Source organism: Haliotis cracherodii, unplaced genomic scaffold (assembly GCF_022045235.1).
Source record: "Haliotis cracherodii isolate W230 unplaced genomic scaffold, xgHalCrac1.p SCAF_14, whole genome shotgun sequence".
NCBI classification, from domain to species: domain Eukaryota; kingdom Metazoa; phylum Mollusca; class Gastropoda; order Lepetellida; family Haliotidae; genus Haliotis; species Haliotis cracherodii.
The window spans coordinates 29,435,942-29,462,276 of NW_027266269.1; the positions used below are offsets into that span (position 1 = coordinate 29,435,942).

At 44.1% G+C, this 26,335-nt stretch overlaps 1 protein-coding gene across 1 annotated transcript; it reads right to left on the reverse strand.

Annotated features, from left to right (window-relative positions):
• Nucleotides 1-71: 71 nt before the first annotated feature.
• Nucleotides 72-25,683, reverse strand: LOC139460697 (aminopeptidase N-like). The gene is made up of 22 exons (XM_071242175.1): nt 25,554-25,683; nt 24,588-25,011; nt 23,686-23,841; nt 22,653-22,770; nt 21,111-21,231; nt 20,755-20,909; nt 19,243-19,356; nt 18,306-18,440; nt 18,069-18,134; nt 17,527-17,592; nt 16,956-17,137; nt 14,463-14,563; nt 12,773-12,921; nt 11,203-11,258; nt 9,983-10,130; nt 9,541-9,617; nt 9,031-9,141; nt 6,529-6,696; nt 5,486-5,629; nt 2,986-3,067; nt 876-1,035; nt 72-293 (listed from the first exon to the last, which is right to left on the reverse strand). The coding sequence occupies exons 1-22, from the start codon at nt 25,681-25,683 to the stop codon at nt 286-288; spliced, it is 2,871 nt and encodes a 956-aa protein (XP_071098276.1). The 3' UTR covers nt 72-285.
• Nucleotides 25,684-26,335: the final 652 nt, after the last annotated feature.

Consider the following 26,335-nt stretch of genomic DNA (forward strand, 5'->3'; position numbering starts at 1 on the left):
TGGAAATCTCGATACAAAAAACAAATACAACAGAAAACATTTCAGAATTTATATCAAATGACTTTCTTCTTTATTCGACAAAAAATTCGATGCGATGTGGCAATATTCTCCTTCCATATACTCGTAATATTGACAATGATTCATTACTGATAACCTGAAAGCTTGTCCCGGAATGACACGAATGATCACGAATTGACATGAAATAGAGTTGTCCGCCCTTGTCGTACACTGTCCCCCCTTCAGTTGAATTCCCGGGTAGCTGTGATTTTGTTGTAGCCCTTGAAATCATTTATCTGAAACAAGAATTATACCAAACACAGATCGTGTGAAACAGCATCGTGTAGGTGAATACGCTTCTCCAGAGTTTTCTGGAACAAATTGTTTTCTTGTAAACATATCCAAGAATAAAAAAATGTCGACTGTAGTTTTGTTAGAGAATAACTGCATTGTGTGCTCTGAAAGGATCAACAAAACCATATCTGGCCCCACGATACATTCTTCACAAGACAATCAGTTAAGTATTGTTCTGAAACATTTTTTGAAATGTATAATGGTCAGCAAAAATGTCGACAAATAATAATGATGTGGTTGATGCATGTCAACGTATCTCAATTGCGTGGATCGATGCTCCTGATATCAATCACTGGATTGTCTGGTCCAGACTCGATTATTTGCGGACCTCCGTCATACAGCTGGAATATTGCTGAGTGCGGCGTTTAACAACAATCGATGCTCATGACATCAATCACTGGATTGTCTGGTCCAGGCTCGATTATTTACAGGCCGCCGTCATACAGCTGGAATATTGCTGAGTGCGGCGTTAAACAACAAACTTTCATATTTAAAGGTTTGACAGTTGGTCCGGTGACCCTCACCTTGAAACAGATGACGTGACCTCAGGCCGTCCAGCCACTGCTTTACGATTGGATAATTAAGCGACATCCATTCAATGTTGGACTTTGTCTGACTAATCGCCTGCTCGAATGCCGCGGCACCAGGTCCAATGTTAGGGGTCACCCTCACGAATTCCTCCAGCTATTCAAACAAGAGTGGATGACGTCATTGCATTATCTCACACATTAACAGTGAGTGAGTGAGTTGTGTTTATATAATTAACGCCGCTTTTAACAGTATTCCAGTCATATCACGGCGTGTCAGCTTAATGTGGTAGGAAAGCCCCAAGTGATGCAGGTCTTAGACGTTTACCACTTCGGTGAAACCCACGAGCACGGGTATGGTGCTGACAAACCTAGAAACATAATCGGGGCGAACCGGGATTCGAACCCACAATCATAGGTTTCTGGCGTGCCCAAGGGACGCAACTCTGCACAGCGAATCGCGGCGCCTTAGAAGAGTGGGCCACCCGTGCCTCCTCACATATTAACACAGTGGCAGGAGCATCGTATAATAAGTGTACATCCATGCTTATGACGACTGTTGGGACCCAAAAAAAGTGTGAGAATTGACCTGAAACGACGTGATCAACGTCAGTTCTTCACGGCTTTGCATACGCTTTCGTCCATCACCCGTCAAAACATAGCCGGTGTTGCTGTGTTGTCTATTTTTAACCAATGACCACGGCCTGGTTCCAGCAACGGCGACACCAGCGAGTGACCAATGAGCGTTCAGATAACAGCGCACAGACGGCAATATTTCACGTGCAACATGTACCACATCACCGGGGCTCGCATTTCGGTTAACCAGCACTAAAATCTTGATCCATCGCGATCTCAAATTTCTCACTCTTGATTTTAATCAGCCAATTTTATTTACTATGCTATTTAATTTAACGGACCAATCAGAATGCGACATGCAAACCAGCATTAATGTTGGGTGAGCGATATCAACAACATGGCGGTCAGTCCTTGTAATTACGATAGAATTTGCGAGAAATTCAACATTGAAAAACTGAGTGACACGTAAGAGAAAGCCTTCAGAAATATTTGTCTTCGTGACCTAAAAAAATGGGACCGCCTCTGTGGGGTAGTGGTAGAGCGTCCGCCCGGAGAGCGGAAGATCCGGGGTTCGATCCCCAGCCGCGTCATAACAAAGGACGTTAAAAGATGGTACTTGTTGCTACCCTGTCTGGCGCTCGGCATTAAGGGGCTAAAACAAGGACTGGTCGGCTCGGTGTCAGTATACTGTGTCTGAGTGGGGTATTCATGTAAAACTGCGGCATGGTATCTCAGTGGGCTAGCACTATGAATCGGCATCAGTCCGGACTAGTACAAGCAGCCACACACACATACACGTGCATGCACGTCGCTATATAAGTGCAATAATCTTGGACGCGACGTTAAACCCCATTTCACCTCACCTCACCACCTTAAAAAATTGCGTTGGCAATACCTCCCTTAACCATTTCCTGTTTTTCTAATCTCGACGTTTGATTGGTCCGTACAATGTTAATGAAAATCAAGGGCGGGTAATTTGAGATCGCGAGAACCACAGGGGTGGATCCAGGGGTAAGTGCAGGTTTAAGTGCGCGCCCTGGAGATAAAAAGAATTGTGCAACATCATCTCTCATGTTACACCAAACAATTAAAATGCCCTCACTGTAGCCAAATAGAAACACTTGAACACGCACAATTACACTGCACACGATACCAAAAACACAGACCAACCCTCAAACCCACAATAAACTATAACAAACAAATATCTCTGGCAACACTTCAAAACCCACTAAACGACCTACTAAACTTCAAGGCATTAGGCATTTTCCTAATTAATACAGGTCTACTAGGCCGCATTCAATAAACTACAAAATCATTCCATACCATGCTAAAACCCTAAAAAAAATATATAAAAATATATCGATAATTTTTTAAAAACAAAAACAAACCCACACATCCACTCAAACTCCTTTAGTTCCCCAACCTATAGCACGGCATTCTTTTATGATTATAAATTGCAAATTATCCCAAAATTATATAAGCAGCCCTAAAGTCCCCCATGTTGCCCTTCCTCTCTCATGCATTCTCTCACCTCCTCTAGCTTGGCCTGGGTGTTGAAGGTTGCCGTCGCTGCTTTAATCATTGACGTGAAGCTACCGACACTGGCGCTGTAGCTGTCGAGAGACGTGGATAAGGTTAGCTAAAATAATGCACTCTCACTGAGTCTGAACATGTCTTGGTGATAAGGTCAAGTTTAACGTAGAACCCACATTGTTTCCGCCAGACTATCCCGTAGTTTAAAGGGGTCACGGGAGTCGCATCTTGTGTATGAGGGAATATAATTTTACGCCGCTTTTTGTAACACTCCAGGAGTGGCATGACAAGGAACACAAGATGATGGGCTCCAGCACTGATTCAGATGGAGATTCGAACCGGGCTTTCGGCGTGGCGAGCGAATGATTAGGACACGGCGACGCCCATGTAAACTAATTGGGCAAAAGAAACGCAACCAAACAATTTTCTGGTCTAAAACAAAACAGACGCAAAATTTAGTAACAAAACAATTATTCAAAAACGGTATTTGAAAAATGACAAGATAAAAAACCATGTACTTTAAGTTCTACAGACACGTTTATCATGGTGGGTTCACTGTCCAGTATTCGATCACACCCGCAGAATCGACGTCGATCTCTTTTAAAGTCCCGTGCTACACACATGGCTCTGTATCGGACGTGACCCCCTCCAGCAACGATGCAGGCCCTAACACGACGTCGAACTTGGTACATCAATCTCCTGACATCCTGATTAGGGATCCTACGCCATTCTTCCTGCAGGGCAATTGCCAAGGCATCCCTGGCGGCTGTTGACGTTTCCGAATCCTGCGTCCAAGTTGGTCACAGAGGTGCTCTATGGGCGACAGGTCCGGTGATCTGGCTGGTCACTGTATTATGGCCACGATGTTGGCGTTCAGAAAGTCGCTTGTGACTCTAGCTGTGTGAGGCACGGAGAGCATACAGGCGGAGTCGCCTAGCAACGGTCCTTCTGCTTACTGGATGTCCAGGCTGTTTGCGGATGATGACGTCCCAGTTAGGAATCTAGACATTAGGTGAAGCACCCGTAAATACCGGTCTGTATATTATCGAGTCTGGATCAGACAAACCACTGAACGACATCATGAGCATCGATCTACGAAATTGGGATATAAAGACATGCATCAACCAAGTCAGCGAGCCTGACCACCCGATCCCATTAGTCGCCTTTTACGACAAGAGAAGTCGTGACCTTTTACGGCAAGCATGGGCTGCTGAAGAAGTCGCAGATCTATTGTACCCCGGGTCTTCAAGGGTCTTTTAATATTATAGATCTATTGACATGACATTATTAAATATCAAGCTTTGAAACACAGAATTAGAAAGTTTAACTGATTTCAGTACCGGTATACCTTTTTGGGGTATTTCCAAATAACATCATCCGATAAGCTTCCACCGTTTTTAGGGGGGTCTGTTTACGTTGAAGAAATGAATTAGCATGCGCCCCATGTAATATGGAAATCTTCATAGATCACGGGTAACCAATCAGTGTTCAAAAATGCATATAGATATTGCCTCAAAGTTTATTTCCGCTGTCCTATAGACGGCAACCCAGTCTCTTGTCACGCCAGCAAATACACATCGTCTAGTGCCCCTTTAAACGCTAACAGCCGTGACTGGTCCGAGATCCGTAGAGCGGACTTTTACTCCTCCGACGTCCGCGCCTTGTCGTATCTCATTTATAAAAGGCTTCATATATGTTACTTATACTTTGAGATTGCCGAAATTGCTAAGTGAGTGAGTGAGTATGGTTTTACGCCGCTTTTAGCAATATTGCATCAATGTCACGGCGGGGGACACCAGAAATGGTCTTCACACATTGTACCCATGTCGGGAATCGAACCCGGGTCTTCGGCGTGACGAGCGAACGCTTTAACCACTAGGCTACCCGACCGCCCCCGAATTGCTAAGGGAGACGGGGTGAAGAGCGAACGCTTTAACCACTAGGCTACCCCACCGCCCCATCTCAATCAAAAATAAAAGTATATATTAATGCAATATTGCAGGAAAGTGCAGGGTAACGTGACACCGCTTTAAACACGTGGCTACGACATCGGCCCAACATGCCAGCCTAATGTGGGGGTGGTGAGGTGAAACGGGGTTTAACGTCGCGTCCAAGATTATTGCACTTATATAGCGATGTACGTGTGTGTGTGTGGGCGTGTGTTGCTGCTTGTACTAGTCCGGACTGATGCCGATTTATAGTGCTAGCCCACTGAGATACCATGCCGACCAGTCCTTGTTTTAGTCCCTTAATGCCGAGCGCCAGACAGGGTAACAACAAGTACTTTCTTTTAACGTCTTTTGGTATGACGCGACCGGGGATCGAACTCCGGACCTTCCGCTCTCTGGGCGGACGCTCTACCACTAGACCACGGAGGCGGTCCCTAATGTGAGGGAAAATGAAGTGCAAAACTCACACTGTTACCACAACGGACAGGGTGTCTGGTATATCGAGGGTCTCGATTAATGGGGTTTCAATGTACACAATGGTATCCTTACTCGTTTCGAAGTACATCGTATTTATCCCTGATGAAGTCCCACACGAACGGCTGGGTGAAGGGGTTGATCCCGGGGGCTGACGCAATTACGCCAGGACCATCTTGTTTGGGGATCTCACTCGGCGTGATCGCACGCTCCAGCAACCTGAAACACGTGCCCCTATTTAGTGTTTGTTTGTTTGTTTGTGTTAAAACGCCGCACCAAGTTATATTCCAGCTATGTGAAAGCGGTCTGTACATAGTCAAGCCTGGATACGACAATCCAGTGATTGGCATCATGAGCATCGATCTACGCAAATGGACACGCATCAACCAGGTCAGCGAGCCTGACCAACCGATCCTGTTCGTCACCTCTTACGACAAGCATGGGTTCCTAAAGATGACTTCTTACGAGGTTCTTCAAGACGGCCTGCTAATGAGTCTGATTAAGACAAACCAGTGATTGATATTATGAGCATTTACACAATGACATCACCGTGCCTGACCCCCTGATCCACACATTGCTATATCTGCTCTACCGGAGCGCTCTTTAAATCACAATATCATCATCATCGTCATCGTCATCGTCATCATCAAGTCTCTACACATTGCTTCAATGGCAGGGTTGAACTTCACAAAAGGTTCATGCCTTGAAGAGGGCTCATTTGAGGTCCAAAAGTCATTGACGAAATTTGTTTGTTTGTTGTTTAACGCCGCACTCAGCAATATTCTAGCTATGAGACGGCGCTCTGTTAAAGAATAATTGAGTCTTCGCCAGAAAATCCAGTGATTTATATCATGAGCATCGATCCCTGTAATTTGGATACGATGACATGCATCAACCAAGTCAGCGAGCCTGACCGCCCGATCCCGTTAATCACCTCATAAAAGTCACCTTTTACGGCAAGCATGGGTTGCTGAAGACCTCTGACTACAACAGACACCCGGATCACAGCCACACCCCATAGCTACGTTATGTTGTCATGGGCGATGGAAGGACACAGTGCATACAAGCCAGTGAAACTTTCACGATGGAACATGTTCCGTCATCTATCAGACTCTTACATCTCAATAATAAAGTCTTCATGAGAACACGCTAATGCCCTCAGCATGTCACTCTTGGTAGACAGGGATGTCTCAGCTTGATAGCTGTCGTACACGTGGTACCAGTCGTCGGCCACGCCCTCCGATATACCCGTGCACAGCACCGTCAGTAACAGCTCCGGGGTGATCCTGGAAACATGCGACAAAGATTTTGAACTACAGTAAACTACGGTTATAACGAACTCGAGGGGACCACTAATTTTAGTTCGTAATAACCGTAGTTCGTTATAAGCATACATAAAGCATATATACAACAAATGGTCGGGACTAAAAGTAAGTTCGTTATATCCGTCAGTTTGTTATAAGCGTGTTCGTTATAAACGTAGTTTACTGTAATTACATCATGAGCGCACTTTCAAATTTATAACTGCCCCAATGCGCTTAGAGTATGATATGTCTAGTCAAAGGTTTGCTTGAAAACACAAGTCTTTTAAACGTTTGTCAGACTTTCTGATTCTGTGATTCCCGGCGGTAGATTGTTCCATAACACTGGAGCAGAATGGTAAGAAGAAATGTCACCATATGTTATGGTAGGGTCTTTTGATCGGAGTGAGCGTGTAGGGGATTCAATTCCTGTAAGTTTCTTTGTTTGTTTGTTGTTTAACGCCGCACTCAGCAATATTCCAGCTATATCAATACTGTCTGTAAATAATGGAATCTGGACCAGACAATCCAGTGATTGACATCATGAGCATCGATCTACGCATGCGGGAAATAAGGACATGCATTAACCAAGTCCAATGATCAATTCTAACCGGGAATCATTACTGGAGCATCTGTCCTGTGAGGGGCACGACTACCGCAAAGTTGCGCTTTGTCATGTCATAGTCACGTGTACGACCGCTTCCGTGGTCTAGTGGTAGAGCGTCCGCCCGGAGAGCGGCAGAGCCGCGTCATACCAAAAGACGTACAAATATGGTACTTGTTGTTACCTTGTCTGGCGCTCGGCATTAAGGGGCTAAAACAAGGACTGGTAGGCTCGGGTTCTGTATACTGTGTCTGAGTGGGGTATCCAGGTTAGACTGCGGCATGGTATCACAGTGGGCTAGCACTATAAATCTACATCAGTCCGGACTCGTTCAACGATGAAATGTCCAATCGCTTCAAGCAATACCGGCAGTATAAACAGTAAATATTATACCTGGGATATTTGCTGGTGACAGAATGGTTTTGGGTCCCTGCTTTTGGATCGGTGAAAGGAGTTATTTCAAACTATCCAGCATGTCCGACTTACAGAATACAATTAACCGTCCCTGACGTTACCGCGTGCGTAGTCAGCAATATTTGTTTCTTGTTTAACGCCGCACTCAGAAATAGTCCAGCTGTATGACGGCGGACTGTAAATAATCGATTATGGACCAGACAATGCAGTGATTGATATCATGAGCATCGATCTACGCAGTTGGGATACGATTACATGCTTGAACCAAGTCAGCGAGCCCGACCACCCGATCCCGTTAATCGCCTCTTACGACAAGCATAGTCGCCTTTTACGGCAAGCATGGGTCGCTGAAGACCTATTCTACCCCGGATCTTCACGGTGTGTACTTAAGTAGCTATGTGAACAATCACGACAGGAATATACTGTAATGAAGATATTTGTACATGCTTGTGAAGCCTCGCCAACATATAGACGTTCAGTAACTGGATAGTCTGGTCTAGACTGGATTATTTACTGACCGTCTTCATATAGCAGGGATATTGCTGAGTGCGACGTTAAACTAAAAACAAACAAATACTTCAGGACAAGGTAGGTCAAGGCAGTACCTACATAATTTAAAAATTGCGTAAGACTTGTGTTGCGCAAGTTGCACCTGTAGATCATTAAATACTTTCTACTTCCAGTCAACAATAACACCGATTCTCATAAATAAAACAATATTGCTAAAAAAAAAAAGGCAGTACGTTATTTCATAAGTGGCTTAAATACGTTATATCGGAAATGCGTTTTATCACGCTTTCGTCATATTATAAGTACGGTATATTTTGGGCACGACGATAAGAAAATGCTGTTAACAGTGTGTGTGTGTGTGTGTGTGTGTGTGTGTTTGTGTGTGTGTGTGTGTGTGTGTCTGATTGCGCATGTGGAAGAGGTCACACACATGCCGGTTTTGTAGTGCACAACGACGAAGATGTCATGACCAGTTTAACATGTATACCACACTTGAGACGGCCGGTCCTTATTTTATCTCCTTGATACCGAACACCAGGCAGGGCAACAACAAGTACCATATTTTAACGTGTTTAGGTATGACGCGGCCAGAGGATCGACGACCTTCGGCTCTACGGGTAGACATTCTTCGATACGTCTTAAACATGTTATATAACAACTAAGTCATAGTGTATAATGAGTTCGTTAAGTTACATTCGTTATAAAATGGGTTATATAACCAGACTTCATGACAGCCAACAATTCACAATACCGGAATTGACTGTCCATATTTCTCGTTCTTGCTGACTCACTTGTTATCCTGTGGGTTGTCCTTCCAAGCCAGGAACAGATCCCTCGCCTCCTGCAGACAGTCCTGGTTGAAGACACTACACGCCGCACTAGACACCTCGCGTTGAGCAAACCTACAATGTCAGACAGTCCTGACTGAAGACACAAACACGCCACACTGGAAACAACCTCGTGTCATCGATCATCGATCAGATCGTCTTGAGTGGGCGCCGCCATTTTGTTTGAAGCAAATGCAAGTGATATGAGAGGTGGAATCTTATTGGTCAAAGGAGGGACATAGAAGGGACATAACTCATAATAGCCACTGGTGAGGCTGCGATCGAGCCCAGCAATTCCAGCCTAGTTCGACAAGGGTGGAAACTGGACTTTTACGGTCAGTTAACTCCCTTGCCTCGGGAAGATGTGTAATATCATTTTTTAAAATAATGTACGTTTTAGACGTAATTCCAGTCAATGAAGGTGCTTTAGAAACCGCGTATGAGTAAACTGTGTGAGTGAACCAATATATTTACGACTCTATCTGCCCCTCCGCCGGCTCCCGTAAACCATAAAACCTGAAGGCTGCGTCGCTGCTTGATCTCAGGAACTCCTGCAACAGACAGCTAAATGTCAACTGTGACCACACGTTCTTACTTGTCTCGGGTCCACTCACTCACTCACTCACTCTCCTGGAAGGCGGGGTATATATCCGTGCCCCGGATCATCTCGTCTGTGTACACCAGCTTGTCTCAGGTCCACTCACTCACTCACTCACTCACACACTCTCCTGGAAGGCGGGGTATATCTCCGTGCCCCGGATCATCTCGTCTATGTACACCAGCTTGTCTCGGAACGACTCACTCACTCACTCACTCACTCACTCACCTGGAAGGCGGGGTATATCTCCGTGCCCCGGATCATCTCTCCTATGTACACCAGCTTGTCTCGGGTCCACTCACTCACTCACTCACTCACCTGGAAGGCGGGGTATATCTCCGTGTCCCGGATCATCTCGTCTATGTACACCAGCTTGTCCCGGGCTGTGCTCCAGGGATAGTAGTTTAACTCCGCCGACAGGTACTCAAGCGTCTGCAGCCCCATCAGCTGTTGAAGGTAGCCAGCCCTGAGAGAATTACAAATCGATCAAACTTTTTTTCCAACAATAGTGAGTGTGTGATTATTGCTGAACGCCGCATCTTGCAGCTATTCTCAGCCGAGGTACACAAGATTCTTTAAAATACATTCAAGTAGCTTAGTGGACAAAGCGTTGCGCCGTCACACCGAAGGCCAGGTTCGATTCTTCACATGGCTACAATGTTTTCAGCTTATTCTTGGTGTCCGCCTGGCTAGAAAGCTCTAAAAGCGGCCTAAAACCACGCCCACTCACTGAAAACCCTCATTCCCCAAAACAGCATCAAGATCGGGGGACACCTTTATGGAAGGTCACGTCAGATGTTCTCTGAGCGAACTTTGACCGACCAATCTAAATGGAGGAAGATTGGATTCTTGATAACAGCTGAAACGATTCCTCTTTATTCCATTTTTTTTTTCGATTCGGAAATTTCGATTTGCACAAATGAAAACAAAGACAAAGACGTGCAGATACCATGCCGGTCAGAACAAACACGTCAATTCATATATCTTTTGAATTCGTATTAAGTTCGTAATAGCTGAGGCGGTGGGGTAGCCTAGTGGTTAAAGCGTTCGCTCGTCACGCCGAAGACCCGGGTTCGATTCCCGACATGGGTACAATGTGTGAAGCCCATTTCTGGTGTCCCCCGCAGTGATATTGCTGGAATATTACTAAAAGCGGCGTAAAACCATACTCACTCAATCACTCGTAATAGCTGCTTCATTGTTTGGGGATTTATTAACGCTTGAGTTATAGGACCACAGCCTGTAAATAATTGGGTCTGGACCAGATAATCCAGTGACTGATGTCATGAGCGCCGATCTACGCCGCTGGGATACGATGACAAGCAGCAACCAAGTCAGCGAGTCTGACCTGATCCCGTTAGTCGACTGGTACGGGTTGCTGAGGAACGTTCCACGCCCCCTGTGGGAATATAGTGTTGGACAATGTACCCAGCAGCCTCAGCCGGACGTACAAGGCTCTGGTGGTCATAGCGGTCAGCGTCTCCCTGAACGGCGTGATACGTTGCTCATAACATCAGTCACTGGTTTGTTGGTTTTACCTGGCCAAATCCATGGCGTCGTTGATGATCTGTGCTCGATTTATTGGTATGATCACCTGTGAAGACAAAGTTGCATATATATCGATGAGGGTTGGATTACTCTCAGGTACACGACTATTGCAATTATAGTTCCATTGTATTTTACTTATGTTGTCATTATGATGCGACTTGGAATACAATTTGCCTTTAACGGCAAGCATGGGTTGCTGAAGACCTATTCTACCCCGAATCTTCACGGGTCGGAAAACAATTTAATTGATTCTGACAACAAGAATAGGCTATCGCGGCGTCGTCTCTCTGGAATCAACCCGTGAAGTATTTAAATAGAAAGGTTCAAAATATTTTTTAAAATGTAAAAATGTGTAAAGTTGGATTTTTAATGTCGACTACATGTTATGAGTTGATGTGTACATGAAGACAGGATTGACTTGAAGCTAATAAATCAAACATCCACGGAGATCCGGGTTAGAACTGGTCTCATCAACCCGTTCTTTTTTCCCCCGTGAGGATCCGGGTTAGAATTGTCTTCAACAACCCGTGCTTGTTTCCCCCGTGAAGATCCGAGTTAGAATTGTCTTCAGCAACCCGTGCTTGTCTCCCCCGTGAAGATCCGGGATAGAATTGTCTTCAGCAACCAGTGCTTGTTTCCCCCGTGAAGATCCGGGATAGAATTGTCTTCAGCAACCCGTGCTTGTTTCACCCCGTGAAGATCCGGGACAGAATTGTCTTCAGCAACCCGTGCTTGTCTCACCCCGTGAAGACCCGGGACAGAATTGTCTTCAGCAACCCGTGCTTGTCTCACCCCGTGAAGACCCGGGATAGAATTGTCTTCAGCAACCCGTGCTTGTCTCACCCCGTGAAGACCCGGGACAGAATTGTCTTCAGCAACCCGTGCTTGTCTCACCCCGTGAGGATCCGGGACAGAATTGTCTTCAGCAACCCGTGCTTGTCTCACCCGTAAGACCCGGGATAGAATTGTCTTCAGCAACCAGTGCTTGTTTCACCCCGTGAAGATCCGGGATAGAATTGTCTTCAGCAACCCGTGCTTGTTTCACCCCGTGAAGATCCGGGATAGAATTGTCATCAGCAACCAGTGCTTGTTTCACCCCGTGAAGATCCGGGATAGAATTGTCTTCAGCAACCAGTGCTTGTTTCCCCAGTGAAGATCCGGGATAGAATTGTCTTCAGCAACCAGTGTCAGTCGTAAGAACTGACTAACGGGATCAGGTAAGGCTCGCTGACTTGGTTGCTGCATGTCATCGTATCCAAGCTGCGTTGATCGGCGCTCATGTTGTCAACCACTGGATTGTCTGGTCCAGACTCTATTATTTAGAGACCGCCATCATACAGCTGGAATATTGCTGAGTGCGGCATTTAACAAACCATCACAATCAATCACAATAAAAAAGTCTTACTTCGTGAGTGCGGCACTAAACAACAACAAACCAACAAACACAAGTCAAGCCTGTCTTCATTGATACTAATGTTATTAATGTCACTGTAATATATTTCCATGTTTTGCAAATAGTGACTGAACAATAGATTACAGCCTTTGTAAGCAACTACTTGCATCATGGTCCGTCTTCAGCTGCTTGATGATATTCCTCCAGTTGTCTTCATCATAGTTGACGCGGTAGTAACCATGGTGACGGATATTACCCAGAATCCAACTCGACTCGTCACTCGGATCCGGTATCGTTACGGTGGTGTCGTAAACATCTGAAATGCACACGATGCTGTCAGTAATTTTATAAAGAGAATTATGCCAATATTAGTTTTTGTATATACAGTAAACTACGGTTATAACGAACTTAAGGGGACCACTTATTTTAGTTCGTTATAACCGTAATTCGTTGTAAACATATATACAGCATATATACAGAAAATGGCTGGGGCCAAAAAAACCAGTTCGTTATATCCGCCAGTTCGTTATAAGCGAGTTCGTTATAAACGTAGTTTACTGTAATTGTTGTGTTTTGTCTGGAGACACTCATTCTCATGAACGTAGGAATGTTTTTTCAATAAATATATACTCACTGATAAAGAATCGCGAATACCATATATGTTGGTTAATATATGAAGAATGACTCATATTCGAGAGATATTATACTGGTTTAATGCATACTGGTATGTTGCGCGAAATACGCTCATGAACGCATCACATATGACGTCATAGATCCATGACTCGAGATGCACCATTTGTCTCGTGATGATTCGCGTGTAAAGTTTTATAATCACGTGCAGTGTATTGTGATAAGAATAAACACACTCTGCGGTAACACTGGTTGTTAGTTTTGTCATTAAGTGGTACACACTGGAAACATCAAGACGGTTCGATTGCAAGAACAAACTTGTTTTGTTTGAGTGAGTGAGTATGGTTTTACGCCGCTTTTAGCAATATTCCAGCAATATCACGGCGGGGGACTTGTTTTGTATGAACATGAGAACAACGAAAAGATATTTTATCTCCGCATCCTTTGATTTGATTGTGCTGCTTGGGTGCAAAATTAAAATGTGTTTTTTTGTTTCCTCGATTATCAAGAGTATTATATTTAAATTCTATTATAATAAACACCACTGATTAATTCGCTACCATAGCTCGTTTGAAAAGTGACGTTACCATGTACTCTCCAACAGAAATTGTATCGAACCGTCAGCTATATTTAGCGGCGGACGTGTCATTCGAATCAGACTCAAAACAAAGCTATAGTAGTGAATGATAAAGGGTATTATAATGAAAAGGATTATGATAATATTGGAGATTTTATACAATGATCTTCACTTCTCTTTACAATTCGATAAATCCGGACTAGAATTAACCCTGGCGTCTCGTGTTTGCGAATGAACCAAACAAATATGGTCGTTGGTTATATAGAGAAGGTTCTAAGACATTCCGTGGGTTACATAAACTCGCTTTGGTATTAGTCAAATGATAAGCGTTTGGTGAGGATCATAAGGCAGCGGGGGCACGGGTGGCCCAGTCGTCTAAGGCGCCGCGATTCGCTGTGCAGAGTTGCGTACCTTTGACACACCAGAAACCTATGATTGTGGGTTCGAATCTCGTTTCGCCCTAATTATGTTTCTAGGTTTGTCAGCACCATACCAGTGCTCGTGGGTTTCACCGAAGTGGTAAACGTCTGAGACCTGAATCACTTCGGGCTTTCCTCACACATTAAGCTGAAACGCCGTGATATGACTGGAATACTGTTAAAAGCGGCGTTAAACCCAACTCACTCACTCACTCATAAAGCAACCATTACCTGCCGTGTCGTTTCTCAGCATCCAAACTATATCAGCATCGGTGACGTCGAAGTTCTTCTCCTGGCTGGTGGTGAAGGTGAAGGGGACGTTCCAGGTGTAGCTGCAACACAGAGACAATTCTCCTTATACCTGCCGACTCTCCCTCTTCTGGGTTCACACTCGCGCTCTTAGTAAAGTCGCTGTCGCGGTCTTAGTAAAGTCGCTGTCGCGGTCTTAGTAAAGTCGCTGTCACGCTCTTAGTAAAGTCGCTGTCGCGGTCTAAGTAAAGTCGCTGTCACGCTCTTAGTAAAGTCGCTGTCGCGCTCTTAGTTAAGTCGCTGTCACGCTCTGGATGTGAAGATTATACATAGCACGTAAAGTTATATATATAATAAATATATATATAATAAATTCATTAATTTTAATTCAGTTTCAATTTCTGAAACTCCGGTCCGTAATTTTCACGAGCATTGTCCCATAAACTTTCTAAGTATCAATTTTATGCTTTATTTTTATTTCCGTTGACCAACCTAACGAAAACATTCCTTTAATCCGGACGATACCATTCCAAGTGAAATCAAAACGGAATGTCAAATTCTTGATTACCGCAACATGGGTCCGAGGTAATGTCCCTTTAAAGACGACCGTTGAGCACTCATTTCATCACAAACGAGGCTTACAGTATCGCACGGGTAATTTCTACATATAAATCCCTACTTAAGAAATAAACGACGAGTCGTTATTTCTTATATAACAACATTAAGTACAGCCTGTTTAAGGATGTCAATAAATTGTACAAGTTTTAAAAATATTTACCAGTATTTTAATAATGATGATTACCTCAATAGAATTCGACCTCGGCAATGTCGGACAAGCCTATTTAATGCACAGGTGAGTATTTCCCGTATATTCATAAAATTGTAATGTCAATTACCTGTACCTCTTCTCCTAAAACCGTTTTCAGATGCATCAACCAAGTCAGCGAGTCTGACCATCCGATCCCCTCAGTTGCCTCTTATGACAAGGAAAGTCGCCTCTTACGACAAGCATGGGTTGCTTAGACCTATTCTCAACCCGGATCTTGACGCTATTGACGCATGTTACGAGTTTATCATTACCCGTTTAACAAGTAGAGATTTATCTTCTGTGAAATATAATTGTATGACAATGTGAGATGTATCTTACGGCGCAAGAGAGTTCGGTATGGTCACTCAAAGGTGAACAGGGTCAGTTATGACGTGACAAGTAGATGACGTCGTACGTAACACGATGACGTCATGATGTCTGTGCAGGTCGACCGACCGACTTCATAGTTTTTCACAAGACGACGACTGCGCAATCGGAAAGCTGCATTTTCTTACGAGTTATGGAAAAGGGTTTTATAGATCGCGTGCTTAAGGTTGGAAAAGGCTGATGAATGTGTTGCAACAACTATTCCATTATCCGCTGAATTTTGAAAAATACGCCACAGGTGAATCAGAGGTATCAAATCACAATAACAACTTCTGATTGAAATACTCATTTGACGGCGGCATAACGCAGAAGAAAAGTATTGGTACAGGAAAGTTACATGTTTCTCAATCATTGTTGGTGTGCAGTTTCATATTATGCCATCAGCACAGTATGTAGGATACCAAATTATCAGTAGCGAGTCCGAGAATATTCAGATTATATGTGGCAGTAACATTTAACCAGAATATATTTTAAGTCATCTTCCCGAGGCAAGTGAGTTAACTGGCTATAAAAGTCGAGTTTCCACCCTTGCGGAACTGGGGTGGTATTATGGAGTTACATTTTGACTGGACTAACGAGTCTATGCATAGTCCAATCAAAATCGCGCAACGAAATCGAAATCCGGTTCGTAAACTGTCATGAAGATTTTGGTCGATTGCAGGATTTGCAAAGCATGTGCACCGCCAACTCATTGTCAGCAGATATTTTTAAAACCATTTCATGTTTTTAATCAAGGTGCTCAAGTGATTTGGTGCATTTCGCGATGTACGACCCGTTTTATCACAATATAGATCTTAATTATCGATCAGATCGTCCTGACTGGGCGCCGCCATTTTGTTTGAAGCAAATGCGAGTGATACGAGAGATGGATTCTGACTTTTAAAGTCAGTTAACTTTCTTGCCTCGGCAAGTTGATTGAACGAGAGTTACCAAAGAGCTTGAAATTTGGCTCTTCACTATCTCAGACTGTCATGCTTTTATTGCGTCAAAAGAAAGTCGCGAAGTCACATTAATGAGGATCTGTGCAGAAATAAACCCAGCATGTTTCGCTTTTGTTTCATAAGAGGTATCTACTTCATGTTTGCTTAAATAGCCCGACTGCAGAATTGTAATGCTTCTCGTGTTGAGTTTTCTGATACAAGTACAAACGACAAAACCCTGTCTGTTACTATAAGTAACCTCTGCTAAAATCATTGTCCATTGTACGATTACGACGTATCATAAGCCTATCCAAACAGAAATTGTCCGGATTAATGAAGTGCGGTATAACGGGGTCTTACTTGTACGGAGACACATATTTCCCTGGGTCGGAGGAGGCGGGGTCGAACAGGAACCTCTCCTGGGTAAGACGGATCTGCTTGGGACCAGTCCTGGACACGCTGACCACGGGGTAGTTCATCTGTAGTGTCCACGTCTTCATTGTGTCCACCACGAGGGCAGTCTTCTTCTCCTCCTCGGCTTGCTACAAGAGTGAGTGAGTGAGTGAGTGAGTGAATTGGGTTCAACATCGGTTTGCAGGTTCGAATGCCAGTGAGGATTAAAATTCTTTGTGTTTACCAAAGTGTTGCTGCTGTATGCCTAATAGTATTTCTCCACACAGGAAGCTCAGACATCTGATTACTGCTTAACCATGTTTAGTTAGTGGCGATAGGCCACCTGGTAAAAATACTAACTGATTAGTAGAGGTTAATAACATTTTAGTTTACTGTATGAGTGGACAGTGAATTTCACTAACTAAGTTAGTAAATTTTACAAACTATTTCTGTCAATTATTATCGAACAGATGATAAAATCAACTGCGAGGTATAGTTTCGTTTGACGCTCAGTTTCTACAACCATAGCAAATCTCACCGCTCCAAGAGCCACCCAGAGGTCATCGTGGTCAGCGTTGCTGTATTCACGGGACAGGAGGTATCTCTGTAAGACGTCAACACACGATCAACATGCAGTGACCAGAAAGTCAGCCCAAAAAGTCAACGCCAGAGAAAAACCGTTCAGAATATCTGCTGAATTACTTTCATAGGGTGGAAAAAGACAAAATAGCAATAAAGGTATATGAATATCAGTGATGACACCAGTTGTTCCCGAAAAGGTAAGCATGTCTTGCTCTGTCGGAAGCAATCACACAATTCTCAGTAAACAAGCTTAAAGTTGCCTGATAATTTACAGCCTGTACATAATCGAGTCTGGACCAGACAACCCAATGATTGATATTATGAGCAGCGATGGCATGTTATCAACCAAGTAAGGGCTCGATTCTTACAGGCGCCTCTGAAGACAAGCAGAGGTGAATGGAGATCACATAGATGAAGTGGCAAAGTGAATTTGTACTTCTCTAACATGGTTAGTCCAAACGTACTGTTCATATGTACAAGTATATTCATCACCCTCACCGTCAAGCCTCTCTGAAAGGTTCCTGCCCCGATGAAGAACTTCAACATCCGTAGCACAGACCCTCCCTGTGAAAGTACAGGGAGAATTAGGAACCGTTGTTCATCATCATCATCATCATCATCATCATCATCATCATCATCATCATCGTTGTCGTCATCATCAACATCACCATTTTATTCATTATCTTGATAAGAAATGGTTCCTTTATCATACCGACAAAACAGCGGAAGACCAACCTTGTTATAGGAGATAGCGTCAAATATCTGTTCAATCTCTTCCGGACTCTCCACGTCGACATAGACCGGATGTGACGTCACGGTGCCATCGAATTCAAACACTGGCATAATTTCATCAAGGACAAACTGGTTATACTGTACGAAAAAAAGAGGTTATAGTGTATTTGCTCTGTAGTGTACCTTCAATTCTTTCATATGCGAGTAAAGTATAATGATAAGAAAATACACTGTTTGAACATGTACACCACCAAACTGTTAGATGGCTATAATCAATCTTTCCGGAATTCAGATAGACAACCCACTGAACATATTGAACTCATGCCGCCTCACTCAGTATCTCAGCTCGCACCAGGTGAGGTGGAGCGAAATTGGGTTTAACGTCGCGTCCAAGATTATTGCACTTTACAGCGACGTGCATGCATGTGTGTGTGATTGCTTGTACTAGTCCGGACTGATGCCGATTTGATAGTGCTAGCTCACTGAGATACCATGCCTCAGTTTAACATGAATACCCAATCAGACACAGTATACTGACTCCGAGCCGACCAGTCTTTGTTTTAGACTCTTCATGCCTAACGCCAGACAGGGTAACAACAAGTACCATCTTTTAACGTCTTTTTGTGTGACGCGGCCGAGGATCAAACCGCGGACCTTCCGCTCTCCGGGCGGACGCTCTACCACTAGACCACGGAGGCGGTCTTAGATGACAACAAAGAGTTCTCGTTTTATTTAGTCATGGTAGCATGGAGATAAACATACTGTGTTTTCAATGTAGAGCTAGGTTACCTGTAGATTTAACCGCGACAAATTTAAAGTTTGAAACGTCATGCCATGCGTTCGGTTCCAGATTCAATCCAGCGTGGGTAAATGTACAGGTAAACTAGTCTATATTGAAAACACAGCATGTTTATCTCCTAAATATACAATTTCTGTTTACCATATCCCAATCCGGTTCAATAACCTCGGCTCCAAAATACATGAAGAAGGTAGCGAACCCTTCGTTGAGCCACAGGTCATCCCACCACTTCATGGTGACCAGGTTCCCGAACCACTGGAAAATAAAGGGAGACAACTAGTAGGTTAAGAAGAGACCCGGGTTTATAACAGCTGGCAAGAAATGATAAAATATTCGATCTGGAATCCTTATTAAAAGGTAACTTCGCACGACATAAATTATTAGTATTTTGAGGTAAATGATTAAGGGAGAGATTGTTAAGTTGATTTTACAAGTAGTTTATTATCTGTACCCATTGGGAATTTTACAGACTTGTTTAAAGGGGCTATCCGTAGCCTACAGTAATGATGTCCGTATATTAAACAAGGAACGGTTTGGGAATACCAAAACCGAGGCAGCAATGGCGTAGTGATATCGCATGACGGTGCAGTAAACCGTTTAACGCCATAACCCACCGCGCATCGTTTGCATAACAGGACGTCTGTTTTGAAGAAAGTTTGTTTTCTATAAACGTAAATCAAGCTTAAGCTTTTATCTGAAGACACATCTAACTGAAACAATTTATAAATTCGTAAAAAGTTTACGTTGACCGCCATCTTGTGTTGTGTCACGTGCATGGAACTAGTTCTAATATAGATTCCTGCCAGTGGTGGTCGAGTTCCAACTTGACTGAGGCGAGCTGGGTCTTAATGATGATGAGTACGTTTAGTTTGTTCAGAAGCTCCTCCGCTAACTATCTGCACAATGGTGACCACCCACCTGATAAACTAGTTCACGTTTTGACCACCACCTGATGAGCTCGTTCATGTATCGACCATGCGCCTGATGAAATGGTTCATGTGTTGACCACCCACCTGATGAAATGGTTCATGTGTTGACCACCCACCTGATGAAATGATTCACGAGTTGACCACCCACCCGATGAGATACTTCCTGTATTGACCACCCACCTGATGAGCTACTTCCTGTATTGACCACCCACCTTATGAGCTACTTCCTGTTCTGACCACCCACCTGATGATCTACTTCCTGTATTGACCACCCACCTGATAAGCTATTTCCTGTATTGACCACCCACCTGAAGAGGTAGTTCGTGAGGTGACCACCCACCTGGTGAGCTACATCCTGTATTGACCACCCACCTGATGATTATTTTCCTGTTCTGACCACCCACCTGATGAGCTAGTTAGTGAGGTGACCACCAACCTGATGATCTATTTCCTGCATTTACCACCCACCTAATGATCTACTTCCTGTACTGACCATCCATCTGATGATCTATTTCCTGTACTGACCACCCACCTGATGAGCTACTTCCTGTACTGACCACCCACCTGGTGAGCTACTTCCTGTATTGAACACCCACCTGGTGAGCTACTTCCTGTACTGACCACCCACCTGATGAGCTACTTCCTGTATTGACCACCCACCTGATGAGCTACTTCCTATATTGACCACCACCCTGATGAGTTACTTCCTGTATTGACCACCCACCTGGTGAGCTAGTTCGTGTGTTATGACGACCATGACTTGCTGCTTGGCGGAGTTGCTGGTGACGCCCGCCGTGAAGAACAGCCTGATGGCTCTGTAGGTGATAAGGCCCCAGTTCTCCATTGCCCCAGCCGCGAAGTCGGGGATAGCCACCATGTCTGCAGACACAAGGACTACGGTTATTGTTCCTCTTTGAAAGATCCTGAACATCCAGTAGTGGTTCAGAACACTCCAATCTAAATGTTGGTGTCATTCACTGGATTGTCTGGTCCATAGACTTGACCATTTACATATCAATATGGGAGAAATATTGCTGAGTGCGGCGTCAAACAACAAACAAAACAAAGAATAAACTTTACCTTGTTTGGGCAATGGGTAGGTGATGTTGAAGTAGTCCTCGTAGAAGGTGATGGTGCGCATGCCGATGTCGAGGGAGTAGTCAAGATCATTCATCGACTCTTTCTGTGCCCAAACTCGATACTGAAGAGATATATTTTTTGTCATACTAGCTAAAAAACTGCGGATTGATTCATTTTTAAGGTTTTGATGCTCTCTGATAGACAGCGGTACACAACTCGTGTCAACTCGGCTTATTTCGGACCCGCGAAGATTCCGGGGTAGAATAGGTCTTCAGCAACCCATACTTGCCGTAAAAGGCGACAATGCTTGTCGTAAAAGGCGACTTACGGGATCGGGTGGTCAGGCTAGCTGACTTGGTTGATGCATGTCATCGATCCAAATTGCATGGGTCGATGCTCATGATATAAATCACTGGATTGCCTGGTCCAGACTCGATTATTTACAGACCGCCGTCATATAGCTGTAATATTGCTGAGTGCGGCGTTAAACAACAAACCAACCAACCACCCTTTTTCGCCAACTACAAAACCTACGGGATTGCAAGCCCATAGCATGACATACGTGGGTTAACCATCTTGGAGGTAACGGAAAAAAACGAAATGTGATGAATGCCGCGAACGCAATGTGAGGCAAGTGGAATCTAATTCATGAGTTATAATGAAGTGCGATTAATTTAAGTATACGCTTTAATTATAGCTAAATATATCAAATTAGCTAATTATCGAATTAGCTATGGTCAAGACAACAGAGGCGGATATAGGTTTTTTTAGGTGGTTCAAATATAAACTTGTTCATGGCAACAGGGTTGATACAGGCCCCTATCTCCCAACCCCTCTTCATCCACGCCACTACGTATACATTTAGTAACGTTATGCCCCTGGAGGGACCGGTTTAACAAAGCGACCTTAGCGCTACGACTGTCTTAAGTCTAATATGTTAAAGCATGGGGGTTACGATCACCTTAGCGATACGACTGTCGTACGTCTATGTTAAAGCATGGGAGTTACGATCACCTTAGCGCTATGACTGTCGTAAGTCTATGTTAAAGTATGGGAGTTACGATCACCTTAGCGATACGACTGTCGTAAGTCTATGTTAAAGTATGGGAGTTACGATCATCTTAGCGCTACGACTGTCGTAAGTCTATGTTAAATCATGGGAGTTACGATCACCTAAGCGCTACGACTGTCGTAGGTCTATGTTAAAGTATGGGAGTTACGATCACCTAAGCGTTACGACTGTCGTACGTCTATGTTAAAGTATGGGAGTTACGATTATCTTAGCGCTACGACTGTCGTACGTCTATGTTAAAGTATGAGAGTTGCGATCACCTTAGCGCTACGACTGTCGTACGTCTATGTTAAAGTATGAGAGTTACGATCACCTTAGCGCTACGACTGTCGTACGTCTATGTTAAAGTATGAGAGTTACGATCATCTTAGCGCTGTGACTGTCGTAAGTCTATGTTAAAGTATGGGAGTTACGATCATCTTAGCGCTACGATCTCTATGTGAAACGGGGCCCTGTTGGATACCACGCACCTCCAAGCCTCGTCGTGTCCTGCCGCTGATGAACTGGAAGTCCGACACAATGAACGCCACCAGGTAAGTCGACATCAGCGGGGTAGTCTCATAAACATCAGCAACAAAACCCGTCTCCCTGGAAATCGAAAAATTCTTAAGCTAATATTGTTCAGTGAGTAAGTTTTCAGCATCTTTTTTACATCATGATTCCTCAACCACGTACAGTAAACTACGTTTATAAAGAACACGCTTATAACGAACTGACAGATATGACGAACTTATGTTTTGGTCCAGCCATTTTCTGTATATGTGCTGAATAATATGCTTATATCGAACTGCGTTATAACGAATTAAAATCAGTGATCCTTTTGAGTTTTTTGTAACCGTAGTTTACTGTACAAGACCTGGACTAGCGTATCTCAGGATAATGTTTCCATGTTAAAAGTAAGTAATATTTTTTATTGATTGACATCAGTTTAAAGTTTGGATGCATGGATGCAACGGGTAACTTAATAATCTTTGGGGAATGTAATCTAGGGAATTAATTACGCCTTTGTGAAAAATGTTCCAGCCATCTTCCGGTGGTCCAAAACTACTCGAATCTGGATCAGACCATGCAGTGATTTAGATCACGATCGACGATATCGGAGTCCAAAGTCTCATGACGTGAAAAAACCTCGCAATCGTACCTTAACCTAGTTATAAACCGACATTTCTTTCGAAGTAATCAAATCTGACAGTTCTGACCACCTCCATGACGTACAATCGTCACTTCTGACAACCTCCATGCCGTACAATCGTCACTTCTGACAACCTCCACGACGTTCAATCGCCAATTCTGACAAGCTCCATGACGTATAATCGTCAATTTTGACAACCTCTAGGACGTACAATCGTCACTTCTGACAACATCCATGACGTACAATCGTCACTTCTGATAACCTCCATGACGGACAATCGTCACTTCTGACAACCTCTATGACGTACAATCGTCACTTCTGACAACTTCCATGACGTACAATCGTTAGTTCTGAAAACCTCCATGACGTACCTGTCGTCAGTTCTGACAATCTTCATGTTAGACATGGAGTTCAACTCTGTCTTCCTCACGAGAGTGATGTTGAAATGAGCCTTCAACTCGGGCTCGTCGAAACACGGGAAGGCCTTCCGGGCGTCAGTCGACTCAAACTGCGTCGTGGCCAGATAGCTGACAGAAAATATGACACACGAGCTTTGTTTTATACAATATCCTCATGATGTGATCACGTACGGGCAGGTATTTAAGGATTTTGGCTGATTTTGTGTTCGCTTCGAAACGCATTCACGCAACCAGACACTCACTCACTCACTCACTCGCACCCACCACCACACACACTCACCCCTACATACACCCGCTCACACATACCCACTCACTCACTCGCTCACTTAAACACACACTCCCGACAATTCACTCACTCACTCACTCACTCACTCGCACCCACCACACCACCCACCCACACACTCACTCACTCACTCACTCACTCGCTCGCACCTACCACACCAGCCACCCACACACTCAATCACACACATGCACGCTCACTCACTCCCATTCACTCACTCACTCACTCACTCACTCACTAGCACCCACTACACCACACACCCACAAACTCAATCACCCACTTGCACGCTCACTCACTCACTCACTCACTTAATAAATATCTCACTCACTCACTCGCGCCTATCACACACACACTCAACACACACACACGCACGCACGCACGCACGCACGCACGCACACACACACACACACAGAGGCTCACTCACGTCCAAGACCTGCATCTCTCACTGAAATACCGCTCAACGATCCAACCCGATCAATTTACACATAAGACAGAAAAAAATCCATACTTTCAAAAATAATTGTTTTAAGGTTTTTTTATGAAATAATATAAAATCCATCAATCCTAAACTTACACCGCCTTCCCTTCCCGCGTGTACGAACTCAGATAGAAGCCTTTCAGGTCATCCTTCAGAGGCCCAGAGAAATTCATCTTGGCATAATACATCTGACCGACGGCCGTGTCCTTGTCAAGGGCGATCTTTAATAACTGATTGTCGGAGTCTGTCTGGTAGGACACAAAGACGGGCGAGTCCGACCCGCCCTCCGATCCAAACTCTATTGACCCTGCCATTATCTCAAGGTCATTAAGATGCATAATGACCTCTTTGGTTGCCTTGAGACACTCCATTGTTATCCTGACGTAACCGTCAAAGGTAAAGGTCGACGGATCACCTTGGTACATGTTCGGTCTCATTTCAAGGTCGTAGTAGATGGGTTTTAGTGTTTTGGGCAGGAACACCACATCTTGCTGCGGTTTTGATGAAGTGCATCCTTTGCCTACCAAAGTACATGAAAATTAGCATCACAGTATTTTGCAGTAGGAGTAGAGAGTCAGGCAGTGAGTGAGTATGATTTTACACCACTTTAAGATACATTCCAGCAATATCACAGCTGGGGACACCAGAAATATATGGGCTTCACACATTGTACCGATATGGGAAATAAAACACTTTAACCAGCTGACCCAGTCCTTTAAGGCGCCGTACAGAGTTGCCTCCCTTGGACGACATCGTGAGTTCGAATCCCGGTTCGCCCCGATTATGTTTCTAGGTTTGTCGGCACCATACCCGTGATCGTGGTTTACACCGAAGTGGTGATCGTCTGAGACCTGCATCACTTGGGGCTTTCCTGCCACATCAAATTGACACGACGTGATATAACGGTAATACTGTTAAGCGGCGTTAAAACCCATCTCACTCACTCACCCGGTCCGCATCAGCGGAATCTAATGGCAGGTAATGACGTGGCATCACCGCAAGGTCTGTAAACTAAAATATCACTGTCATCAAATATTAATACGTCTTAATAAGGTAACTCACAAACTGTTGGCATTGGCCTCGTCCCTGTCGCCGAGGGTAACGTGTTCAGAAGCAGTACCAGGATGCTGATGCTGATTGTTGAAATATATGTCCTTCTTGATGCCATCCTAGACGTCAGTCCGCCCGCCATGTTAACCTGCTCTGCAGATTCATGTGCCAATCACCTTGGGGTGCCGGGTCAGGTGCGTGTTCATTTCAACATGATCCAGTTGTTATGTACAAAGTAATGATAAGATGCTTGGTTTGTCGGGATGTGATGACATTTACCCTTGTTAACATACTGTAATATGATTTTTATATACACGCCCCGAGAGGGATATCAGACCACATCACTCAAAGTATATTTTTTTTCACAACAGTTTCAATTGCATTCTTGTTTGTTATTGTATTATTTATATAATAATTTGACTTGAACTTGCTAATAATCGCCATGAGACACATGGTGTATCTCACATCTGTATGCCCCGTGTGACGTGTTCCTCTCGTTAAAACTGGAAGGTAACCCCAGATATCGGTACAGACCTAAATTGTGAAATCAGAAAATAATCACAGAAGACAATGAACAATAAAATATTATATTGAAAGACAGGATTCGGTTAAAATCATAAAATTGTGTGTGTGAGTATGCTTTTAAGCCGCTTTTAGCAATATTCCTGTAAGGGACATCAGAAAAGGTCTTCACACATTGTACCCATGTGGGGATTCGAACCCAGATCTTCGGTGTGACGAGCGAACGCTTTAACCACTAGACTACCCGACCGCCCCTTGAATGTCTTGAAAGA

Coding starts and splice junctions, on each gene's coding strand:
- LOC139460697 (XM_071242175.1), bottom strand. CDS start 25,683: ATGGCGGGCGGACTGACGTCTAGGATGGCATCAAGAAGGACATATATT. Junction 11,259..12,772: donor AGCTGAAGACGGACCATGAT/GCAAGTAGTTGC, acceptor TTGTCTTCACAG/GTGATCATACCAATAAATCG. Junction 9,618..9,982: donor AGATATACCCCGCCTTCCAG/GTGAGTGAGTGA, acceptor TGTCTGTTGCAG/GAGTTCCTGAGATCAAGCAG.